General features: G+C 39.5%; 1 protein-coding gene across 1 annotated transcript; it reads right to left on the minus strand.

The window, feature by feature from the left end:
* Nucleotides 1-2,202: 2,202 nt before the first annotated feature.
* Nucleotides 2,203-12,335, minus strand: LOC148809458 (polyunsaturated fatty acid lipoxygenase ALOX12-like). The gene is made up of 4 exons (XM_088909257.1): nucleotides 12,281-12,335; nucleotides 10,461-10,561; nucleotides 8,209-8,379; nucleotides 2,203-5,407 (listed from the first exon to the last, which is right to left on the minus strand). Exons 2-4 carry the CDS (start codon nucleotides 10,509-10,511, stop codon nucleotides 5,228-5,230), a joined length of 402 nt encoding a protein of 133 aa, XP_088765383.1. The 5' UTR covers nucleotides 10,512-10,561; nucleotides 12,281-12,335; the 3' UTR covers nucleotides 2,203-5,227.
* Nucleotides 12,336-12,358: the final 23 nt, after the last annotated feature.

Genomic DNA, 12,358 nt, shown 5'->3' on the forward strand with positions numbered 1-12,358 from the left:
AGCAATAATAAACTATTGAATATTCTCAACATGGAGTACTGGAGTCACTGGGCAACACTGCTGTACAGCTCTATCTCTGGTATATTTTACTGCAAAGTGTCAGGACAGTAGGACTACCCTGAGAGACTTACAGTATGTGTTATCATCACAGGACACCAGAGTCACTGAACAACACTGCTGTAAAGCTCTGAGTATACCAAGTACTGTACATACGAAGATATGAGAACATGGTTTTTGTTTATGATTTTTGTTGTTGTAAATGATTCATTATTTGTACAGTTTAGACTAGACACTGTAAAAATCGCAATTACTTGGTGTCAAATAATGTTTGATACAAAGTCTGAAATAAATCAGATTACATACTGTAGTTTGATCTGTTCCACGTGTAATTTGTAGTGCTATATCAATTTAAGAATGTGAACAAAAGACAAAATAATTAGGGTTTTATGCTATACATTTAATGCTATTTGTGTTTTAAGCAGAGCTTCTCCCGAGGCTGTGTCCTGTGTCTTTGCCTTCACCCTCAGCACCTGCAGGAGGTCCCAGCTTCTGCAATGCAGTTGCTTTGCAGTTTTGATGAAGTAGTATGACTGTGTTTGTGTAATTTAGTGTAAACTCTGTCAGTAGTCAGTAGTCCCCTGCATCTTCAGACTGTGATGGTCAGAGTGAAATCACTCCCAGATCCACTGCCTCTTTAACACTCTGAGATCACAGGCTAACAGGTTGTTGCTCTCAGAGTCAGGAGTTTAATACTTCTGGTGGGACCACGCTGAGTGTTATGAATGAGCAATGCAGCTCTGGTCTTACAGTTCACAGCTACATTCTGTCCTGGTGCACTAGATTTCACAAGCGTCTGAGTCACAGTAATCTGTCCAGTGGATTCTGAAAAGCCATAAGTGGATGCTCTTATAAAGACACTTCAGAAAAACAGTTTCATGTCGTGTTTTTGATTTAATGTCCTGCTTTTACAGACAATATTTTAAGTCTTTAAACTGACCTCTAGACATAAAAATAATATTTTATATCTGCCTTGAGCACAGATTATATTATTGCCTTGAACAGCAGCTCTCACTCATGAAGTGTGAAAATCACATGGCTATAAATACTTCCAGATCACTGAAGCGTGTGCTGTCAATGCAAAGTGTCTCTTCTATGTAAATTGTTTTCCTGAATACAGCAGCACTTGTAGGCAGTCAGTGCTGTAAACACAAGCTTGGTGCTGCATGCTGTGGAACTCGGAGTGGAGTTTGGAGCTCTGGTGGCAATTTTATTTGTGTACTCTAAAAATCCATTCATCCATTTTCTAAGCACTTCATCCAATTAAGTGTCACGGGGAGCAGAAGTCTATACTGTCAAGCAACAGGCGAAGGCAGGATATACACAGGACATGACAGCAATCCATTACAGGACAGACACACAGACAAAAACACACTTACACCTACAGTAAGACCAGTTTTCCCAGAAGGCACTTAACCTAGCTGTAATGGCACAGAGCTCAGACTGAAGTTGGACCCTGTGCGGTAACCACACAGATAATAAGCAGGGAGTTGATGAATAAAAGAGAAAGCTTAGCCAATGACGTACTTAGCCAATACGTCAGATCCGAAATCAATGTCGTTGGAAAGCGCAGGTCGAATAGCCGGGAGATCAGAGAACCTATCAGTAGTCTGGTAGCAAGGGAAACGCAGGAAGGAGCTCCAAAGGGATTCCCAATACTGAGCACCGTGATGAAGGTGAGGAGCACTGAGGTATACTGGGAACCGGGAGGTGTGGTGGCGAGCGAGGAGTGTGATTGGCTGATTAGGCGTTTGGGAGGATTGGAAGGTGCTCGTTTCTGATTGCTGGCAGCCATGTTCATCTGCCGCCGGCGTTCGCTCTGGGTACCGCAGATGGTGACACGAGCAGTACGTGTTTGGGCTGTGGGAGTGAAAGGTAGCAAGCAGACCAAAAGCCATGTAAACATGGGGAGGGCATAGTTCAACTCCATACAGACAGAACTGCGTGTCTGGAATTGAACCCACAGCCCCATGATGGGAGATGTGCCAACCACTGGGCCACCAACCCCAGACTTCATTTTTACAAACTTTAGTTTTTCACCCTTGCCTCACAAGGAGTTGTTGTGATTGTGGAAGTCTTGTCAGCTTTGTACTGTTATTTCCTATCTCTACAAGACTTAAACGTCCCACTGGAAATCCGTACGTGGGCTGGGCATGTCCGCGGTCCGACTCTGTGCTGGAAGTGTCCTGGTGGTGGGAGAGTGGAGATTTGCCTGGCGTTGTTGTGGAAAGGTCTCCAACAAAGGTAGCTGCTAGTGCAGAAGGAAAAGCACAGGATCTGCCCCCCACTCTGTTCCTGTGATTGCCCCGCTGTGGTGCTGCCTGAAGCGTCGTCCCCCAGAGATCTCTCATTTGCCTCCCAGCTGGAGCAAGATCGCCCCAAGATTGATTCCCCTTATGCAATAAATAGAATATTAATATTGTCACAAATGGGGGGGTTACGAAATTAATGAAAATCGGAATTGACTGAGCACTTGAGTCAATAAGTAAAATAACTATTCATAACCCCCACCTTGTAAGTAATTTCTAGCAATATACCTGAGCGGCTGGTATAATTAGAGGCACGTGAACTCTTTATTCTGTGGCGCAGATTTGTTGAGAGGAGTAACAATCCAGACATTTGGTTAAACATATTTATTAAGAACAAGACACAAACTACACTACACACAGCAAAACATACAACACAAGCTACTCAATGTACAGTATTTACAAAACAAGGTGTGTCCGAGGCCTAACATTCTGAAAACCTCAGACTGCTACTTAGCATTAAGCTGTAGCTGTTTGTCAAACTTTTAACTTTTGTTTTAAAGTGTTTTCTGTTCCACTTGCATAAATGTTACCAAAAAGAGATGTTTAAAGCATTTCAAATAAAAAAAAAACGTGTGTGGTGGAATATACTGTGTTTGAGTGATTTACAGGTTAACTTTTATACAGATGAGAAAATACATCTAAACAGCATTTTACTTTAGTGGTGTTAGCTCTATTGCTCACACAGCAAGGGACAGACAGCAACACTGATGCATGTACCTTCACTCTCCTATGGTAATGTCAATATTGTGGCGCCTTCGTCTGGCATTGTGGCCGAAGAGCTTCCAGCCAATGTGTGTGGCGAAGGGCGTAGTAGCCAGGGTGGGGATTAAAGGTCACTGGGCAGCGCAGCTGACCACCCGGAGCGAAGTACATAGCAGTCAGAACTGTTAATCAGCATGTAGTTGTTCCTGGTTTATACCCCTTTATTCCTGTACCCACCTTCCACCCTATATTCATGTACCTGTACCTGAATGACCCTAGTGTGCTGTAGCCCCTGTTGGGCCTTGCTCCTGCTGTTGCTGTTGTGCTGGACACGGGTCCAAAAATAAAGCACTTGTGTTCTTAGACAAACGAGCCACAATTCCTGTTATTAATCCTCGCCGAACCCGCCACGCTACGATGTTTTCTCTAACCCTAATATTGGCACTGTACACTGTGCTCATCATTGAAGAAGTGTTGAAATAATACTGAGAGAGGTCGGAAAATGACACACAGAGTTTTAAATATTTAACACTGTGGCAATGTTTGAGCTCAAACTATTTATTGTTAATTTAAATCAGGTGACTGTGAAACCATATACAGTAAACACCAACAATGCGTGAACATGAACTCTGTTAGAGTTGATTTAACACTAGTCAAGTTGCTGTGTGGTTCCACACCTAGGGAAATGTGTAATCTTGCCTTGTTTCTCTTTTAATTAACAGACCTTGTGAATGATCAACACAGACATCTATACCATAGACAATATACACATTTATTTTCAAAAATGATTTTTTATCTGTATTGCACTACATATCTAGGACTCATCAAAGAGCTTACTGTAAATGACCACCCTATATTTTGTTCATACTCATTTCTAAGAATTTAAGATTAAACACAGCTACCAAGGCCCTGTCCCAGTATAAACACTAGCAACCTTGCGCCCGTCATATGCCCATTCTCGCTCAAGTCTGCATTTTCTCACGGTGTCCCATTTCTAAACAATATTCATGCATTCGTAAAATTTAACTTTTTAAAAACTTTTAAAAAAGGTTTAAAGCTTTTATTTTGTCACCCCATTCTGACTGATGAATATTCGTTTACCTACGATTTACAGTATTTTGTGCACGGAATATTTAACGGTACACATATTTAATAGTACAAACAATATTAACATTTCGTTTGTAATAAATTTAATTATCATAATGGCACGTTATTATATACATAAAATGAAGTGGTCTGGGAAGAACCCTTTTTCTGAGCATTTTAAAATGGATGTAAGGGGGTATTTAAAGACTATTTCGAAGTGCAAAAATATGAAAGCGGTGCGGACATTATTTTTATTTAATTTGTTTGATCTTTTTTCATAACTTGAATTTATGTAGTAATATGTACCCCCGACGATCTTTTTGTTTTGAATTGTTATATGTACTCTTGTTTGTTTTGTAATTTTTGTTATTCTGTTAACAATAAAAAAAGAAAAAAATATTTTTAATAGTCCAAATGTTTGAATCAAATCAAATCAAAAGGCAAGACATACAATGGAAATATATAAAAAAGTACCATTTTTAGCTTTTACAATTGTGAATTCCTCTGGCTGTGAAGTATCTATTCCTGTATATATTTCATTATTCTGTCTCCTTTTTTGTATTTCTGGAGTTTAAAAACTTCTTTAAAAAAACATGACGCGGGGGCGTGTTCAGTGTGGAGGCGGAGCCCTGGATGAAGGGCGACTCGTCCTTCATGAGCCAGAACAGCTGTGGTTGCTACAGCCAGACCACGCCATTAATCCAGGGCCTTGCCCCCACGCTGAACACGCCCCCGCGTAATGCCACACTGTTCAACACGAATGAACACGACGTGTCTCTACTTTTGTGCAGAGATAGACGAGGTGACATTCAATTTTATCAAACTGCGAGCGGAGAATGACAAATCCTTTTTTTAAATAATATTGGAAAAGAAGCATCGACGGGAAGCATTTTGAGCCTGCGTCGTGTACCCAGCCAGTGACATCAGGCGAGGGGCCCGTCCCCCTGTTTATAACGGTGAGTCCTGCAATACTCCCGCAACTGAGGTCCGCGCTTGAAGGGGTCAGGGTCAGTGTGAGCACTGCGACACGGCCAAAGACTGCAGACTCTGGGTGGCACCTCTGATGGTGACACTTAGATATCTACACTATTGGCCACAAGCGATGGAAGCATGTAAGTGTACATCAGTTCAGTGCTTTTATTGCGGGTTTGTATTTCATCTTCAATCTTCTCCAGGTCAGATCGGAACCTTAAAATCAGATCCTGAGGTCTTTTCTCTGTGAAGTACTTCTCTGGATACTCTCCAAGTTTACCCTGAGAAAGGAAAGTAGTTATTCGTTTTACATTAACAATGTTGAAATACGTCTTTTTCAGTAATGAGTTAAAAGGCTGGACCTAAATCACAAATGTCACGTGGAACATAACTATGTTTTAAAGATAAAAATGTTGTTATTCGGCGTGGAAACTCTTGTTTTTGTTTGGCATTAGGGGGCATTAGTTGCACACAGATGTCTCATCTAAAATGTTTATGGCTTTGACTGAGTATTGTAACTACAGTGTATGTGACAACATCTTCTGCAGCAAACAAAAAAAAGCTTTAATTGCATTGCAAAGTAATACAGTATTTGAATTTGTAAGTTATTGATGAATAAAGGAGTTTGATACTTCTGAAAACTAGTGTTTTAGAAAATATTTTTTTCTGTTTATATCCCTATGGGTTTTTAATATCTTGTCTGACTGACACTGATTTTGATATTATCCAGGGTGCAGATATGAATTCTGTCTTGAATAGTGATTGACGTAAAAGGAGACAGCATCTGGCATCCACAGTACTGAGAAACTACAGTATACTCTATATGTGATCTGAGTGTGGTATCTTTCAAACAAAGAATTCACATTTCAAATAAATATACTCCAGAATCCATTAACATTACGCATACCAGACTTCTTTCTTTAGAAAAACACTCGGAACAGAAAAAACACCCATGTAGTGTCAGCAGCTATGTCACCCTGCAACTTACAACTGGCAACCCACTGAAGCTCCTAATGCCCCAGTATAGTGATGGGGACACCATGCAATACAAAAGGTGCCATCCTTTGGGTGACATAAAACCAAGGTCCTGACTCTCCATGGTCATTAAAAATCCCAAGGCACTTCTTGAAATGAATAGGGGTGTTCGCTGGTGTCCTGGCCAAATTTCCCCCTGGCCTTTACCAATCATGGCATCTCTGAACTGGCTTCATCACTCTGCTCTCCTCCCCAATGATAGCTGATGTGTGGTGAGCATACTGGAGCACTATGACTGCTGTTGCATCATCCAGGTAGGGCTATACATTGTTAGTGGTGGGAGGGGAGTCCCCATTACCTGTAAAGGTCTTTGAGTGGAGTGTCCAGAAAAGTGAAGCTTTATGCTGAGGCACTAAACATACTATATGGATAGCAGATGTATAGGACCAAATTAGCTGACCAAGACCAGACAGTCTTTACAGTATCTGGCCTCTGATAATCTTGCAGTCTACATCATGCATCCAGCTACAGACATTGTCTCCCTCTGCTCTGCTATTTCCCTGAAAGTTAAGAAGGTGTTTGATTGGTTAAAATGGGATGATCCATAGGTGAGGGTTTAGGTTGTATGCAATATGGGAAAACATGATTATTATGGCAGTATGTTTAAAATTCAATATGGTACAGACATACCAACTGATTTCAGTTTTCTATCATCTTATTTTTAAACTTGTTTTCAGCTTTAATGAAGATAGATGAAATTGTGCTAATTCAGCATTGTCATCATTCCTACAAATGAATTGGACTTAAGTACACTAAATTAAAACAGGGTGTGAATGCTAATTTGTCATTTTGAACTGTTAAGAACTGTCTGTTTAGAAAAAAAAATAGGCATAAGATATTTTATTAGCAAGTTAATGCCATGTAATATTTTCTAGACTGAAGTTGTTGAAATCGATTACTGTAATTTAGAGTAATTCTAAAACCAAAGACTGCAAACCGAAGCGCACAAACATGGACTAAACACGCAAGCATATCAGTTACAGGCCCAGTTGGAATGAAAGTCAGCAGATGTAGGGGTCACTCAGGAACAGGCAGTAGAACTTCAGATTGTTGAAGCTGATCCGCTTCAACTAGAAATGACTCTAGCTGGCTGGCCTGACTGCAGCTAAGAAGATGCCCATTCTAGTTTGGCATCCCCCATATTCCCTCCACTAACATTGGTGGACCCATATCATTTATAAAACATATTGGAAACCAGAATCTGGACCCCACTCAACTTCTGCCTCATCATTTCTTTCACAGGGGATTCAGTCAAGCTGTTTTGCACTCTTTGCCACTGTCTCCTCAGCCAAGCACATCCAGTGCACAGAATGTCTGAACCATGGTTTCGTCTTGTACCGAGTGAAATTACTATTGCAGCAGCACATTATCTGCAGGCTATAACCTGTCTCCTGAGTGTCCAGTCCCAGTTCATGTTGCCAGTTATGGTGTGAGCGATGTCTGGTGACTTCCTAGTGATCGGAAGATCCAGAATCAGAGGATCAACAAGTCATGTCACCGTGAATGCTTGGCAGCCGCAAATCAGCCATTTTTATGTGAACTTTTTTGACAACTCCTCCTTAAAATCCCCAAAAACTAAAGGATCGTGAGGCTTTCTATGGTCTGTAATCAAACTGAATATTGATATCAAGAGAGCCTTTTCCCTTCTGCTCCACGGGTGTTTTGTGTCCTCCCTGTAACACTTGTGTTACAATTTAGCACCCTGTCAAACTGCCCACCAGCCATTGACCCCGTAGCTGGTCCATAGGAGAAGGCAGACTTGGAGGCTGCTCCTCATGTAGTTAAGACATAATGTGGTCTAAACCGAGAGGGAGGTAGCAGCAATGTCTTAATTTCCTTTGGAATTTGTTCTGTTTGATAACGATAAATTAAATGAAAAATAAATAGAAAAATAATAATGGAATATAATGATAGTTCATAATTGGAAACCTATATATATATTCACATCTAATCGATTCAGGCTTCAAAAGAAAGCCAGAATGAATGTGGTAGTCAGCATTAAAATGTCTCAACAGCTTATGTCATTGTGGACGACGGAGAAACTCACATTGCGAGAGTAAGAGAAGCTGGGTGTCCTGGTCAAAATCAGGCTCAGTAAGGAGCTCTTGCAGTCAGCTAGACTGTGGACGAGCTCAGAAAAGTGGAGGTCCTGCTTCGTGGAGGGTGGAGGTTGGGTCATGGTGGGGGGGGCGTTAGGCATCCAGGAACAGTAGTCAAACTGAGGGATGAAACACACATGCATGAATACTGCACAATTTCTACATGTTCTAGTGTAAATGTTAACTTGTCTTTTGATTTATTAAAAATATCTCCCATAGGTTTCTCCATTCAATTTATGCTCAGTTAGATTTGGAGAAAATTAGGTTGTACGAAATTTCATAAACATCCATAAGTAGATGTAGAAAAATATTCACAATCGTCATCAGCCATGCATGAGTCTGACTTCATGAACTGTGTTCTGGTATCTTGCTAAATGGTGGCAATGGAGATATTTGTGTAAAATGTTCTAAATCAGAATGTGTATACAACTGCAATATTTATAGATATGACTTTTTAAATGAAAAGTAATATTACAGTTATAGTTATTTAAGGTAAACATTAGTTAGCAGAGACAGATCCTAAGATTTAGAACTAAAACAGACAAAATGTCCTAATGCCTTGTAACTTTTGGTGTTTAAAATCAATCAGTATAACTGGAGATTGTTCAGAATATAGCAGCACATATTTTAATGCCATCCTTGTCTACAGACATCAGTATATGTGTCCTGAATGTGCAGGAGTTCAGTTTCTGTCAGGGTTCTTCTGATGCTATACAAAGACTCATCTCCAAACGTTAAGCAAGATTAGGCCTTGTCTGTTCTGGGATGGTTTCTCTATAGAAAAGCATGGGGCTGCTGTAAGTGGTATTGTTGGAAACTAAGTGGTATTTGTGACACCAAAATTTCTGAGACACTGAACCAAGGTCCGTAGTAGGTCAAATGTCTGTCTAAAACTAGAGGTGTTAACCCCAGTGTTTTGACTACATTACATTTTGGGATGGTACAAGTAGTACACTTTATGGTTTCCCTTATTTTCTGCCTTAATTCAGTTTTCTGTAGTCAAATACTAATAATGATGTTATTAACAGGCAAACATAAAGGAATATTGTACTTCATTCTTTTAATGAAGCGGTCTTAGCTGAGGAAGTGGTAGTGCTGGCCAAACATCTGAGGTGTCAGAAACTCCAAAGGATCCCCAAACCACTGATGCAGAGTGTTTTTTAACACAGAACTCGGATTGAGTTGGCGACGTCTGCTAGAGGCAGATTAGGAGATGGTAGAAGAACCAGCCTGCTATACCTCAGTGGTTCAAATTCTGAAACATAGAGAAATATTGCCTTGAACTTAACAGTTGCAAATCTATCTGAATGGGCAAATTGCACTCAGGTAGGAGTATCCAGTTTTCTAAGATAAATATTAAAGATCAGAAGCAGACAAAAACAAATGTTTTGGCCTTCTGGTTGTGACGAGATGAAAGATCACATTAAATAAATTGATGTTTTTCTCAACAAAGGTCTCAAAAACTGCATAGAACAAGAGATTTATTATAAAGGGTTTAGAATGTACTTCAATCAAGACTTTACAGTGAAGTGAAAGAATGAATCTCTTCAACAAAAATGAATTTCTTCAAGCATGAGGAGAAAAATATTTTGAGCCAAAAAAGTGAAGACCCAAATTTGATATCCTGCTAAGTTGAAAGTCTCTGAAGGAGACTGAACAGTGATTTATGATGATCCGTGGGCAGCAGGAGAGGCACACAGGAGAATCATGTGTTTAAAATCAATTAATGTTTGGAGTGAACTTTGACTACTTCATTTTATGATAATGCTGTCTATCCCATAATCAGTGATAAATCAAACAGAAAAGTTACGTTTTGATCCAAATGTGAACATATGGAATAGTGCAGTGTATTACTTCCATTAAGTGATACATGTTCAGTTATTATTGTATTATAAAGATATTAACAAAAATGTTCCAAGCACAATATATACATGACATTTAAACAGAAGATAATGTAGCATCAGAAGAGCCACTCTCAGTGATTTGCAGGAATGCATTTTCCAGTAGTTTACAAACCTGAATCAAAGCCCTTTTTAAGCCTTTTGAAAATGTACCATGTTGTGCTTTGTACTACATGAACAAACTACATGCCTGGCTGCACTCCAGGGGTTGAAATGATCAATAAGGCACGATTCAACTGGAAAGAAAAAGGTATTTTAAATGAATAATGGACTTTTCCAGTCAGTAGAGCAGAGCTCACCTGTCCACTGTTGACTGCGCTGTGTTGCACCGAGCAGGTGAATATGACCATGGTGAGAAACTTCGTTAGTTCCTGAACAGTGAGGAAAGTTCCTGGAATACCTGTCAGAAATGTAGTTACACAAAATAGAACACAGTGACAAGACTAATGTAATACTAGTAGTGGTGATATATTTCTTAGTGGAAACATAAAATATGAATTAAGTTATCAGGTGGTTACAGCCTCTGTATAGCCATGGGAGAATTAGGACCTGTGTATGATGATGAGATATATGCTCTCCTCTCACAGGCATCAACAGTGTTCACTGATAGCATAATAGCAGGGCTATGATTTTTTCTCCACTAATTTTCTAACCTGTATATCAGTTCTCCAGCATCAAGATAACATTGTAGCATTTCCTAAAGCTGTCATTTAATTTTTACAATTTATATGCATAGGTATGTGGATTAACAGTGATGTACAGTGCCCTCCAGAATTATTGGCATCCTTGGTAAAGATGAGCAAAAAAGGCTATGAAAAAGTGTCTTTGTTGTTTATCAGTTTGATCTTACAATGAAAATATGAGAGAAAACTAAACTTTCAGTGAGGTAAAATTATTCAAAGGAAAAAAATATCCTTATAAAAATGTTTTAAAAGATTTCTCAAAAACACAGGTGCCATTTATTGCCACATTGTCTGTGTAACTTTTGAATCAGATGTGTGATTTAATGTCAATAGTCATATACGGTACAGTGCCCTCCAGAATTATTGGCACCCTTGGTAAAGATGAGCAAAATGAAATGCAAAAATGTCTTTAAAATGAATGCAATGAAAAAATGTAGGGGTGCCAATAAGTGTGACATGTTTTTGAGAAAAATGTTTCTTTTTTTTATAAGGGTTTATTTTATCAGGATCAGTTATTTGTTATACTCACTGCTTAAGGTAGAAATAAGCAGCAGCTGACAGATGAGAGAGAATTAGTGCAGGAAAGCAATCGTGGGTTAATAAACATTTCATACTGTGCCGATTTGTCTGATGACCACACACAGGTGCGGCACTCTAAGAATTTACTCCATGGTAAATTTCAATATTTTCAATATTCATTAACATTGCTTTCATTTGTAACCCTATTCAGAAAAAAAACTAACAACACATTACATTTTAAAATCGTGTCTAGTAGTGACGTGCAGGTCGGCTTGTTTTAGACCCGCACCCACCCGCGGTGGTGAGAAACGAACCCGCGCACGTCTGACCCGATCTGAAATCTTTTTTTTTTTAACCCAAGTCTGCTCGACCCGCAGTTGTGAGTCGACCCGCGCATCACTAGTAGCTAGGCTGCTAGTTTTTATATTTTATATAATGTGAAATGTGATCTTTTCATGAAATATGATTATTAGACCAAAACAGAGCTTAATTGAAGCTGCCGTTTCACTAACATCTAAAGCAACACAAGAGCCAGCTATCGATCTTCCCTAAACAGAGAAGTGCTGAAATCGGTATGCTAGAGTAGATCGATCACACTCTTTCCATGGGGATAAATTGGAGAAAATGGAATTTTCCAACCTCATACATCCTTCAGGAATAGTTTAAGTTACGTTTACACCATCATAAATGCTGACATTTTCATTTCTTGTTTCATTTACTATTTTTGGGTAAAAGCTATTTTTTTGTCCTTGTATTCTTCAGCAAAACGCCTAGTTCATAGCACAGCCACACATGCAAAATTGTGTTCAGAGTGAAATGTTATTCATTTGTGTATAATCCCCTTAAATCTTTGAAGCCCAAGGTGAAATACAGGGCATTCACTGCAAAATTCTTAATTGTTAGTGTTGGTGACCTACCTGACTCTTGCCTTCCTAAGAAACCGTTGGTGAAGATATTCTCTATCCAGGCCTGCAGCTCAGTGTCTCTGATATCTG

This window comes from Atractosteus spatula, unplaced genomic scaffold, assembly GCF_055471065.1.
Source record: "Atractosteus spatula isolate fAtrSpa1 unplaced genomic scaffold, fAtrSpa1.hap1 Scaffold_13, whole genome shotgun sequence".
NCBI lineage: Eukaryota > Metazoa > Chordata > Actinopteri > Semionotiformes > Lepisosteidae > Atractosteus > Atractosteus spatula.

Bases quoted from the DNA above. Each gene is read 5' to 3' on its own strand.
- LOC148809458 (XM_088909257.1), bottom strand. From the start codon at position 10,511: ATGGTCATATTCACCTGCTCGGTGCAACACAGCGCAGTCAACAGTGGA. The intron at 8,380-10,460 runs GTGAGCTCTGCT...TTCATCCCTCAG, and splicing joins GCGCAGTCAACAGTGGACAG to TTTGACTACTGTTCCTGGAT. The intron at 5,408-8,208 runs GTGAGTTTCTCC...TTCCTTTCTCAG, and splicing joins GCTTCTCTTACTCTCGCAAT to GGTAAACTTGGAGAGTATCC.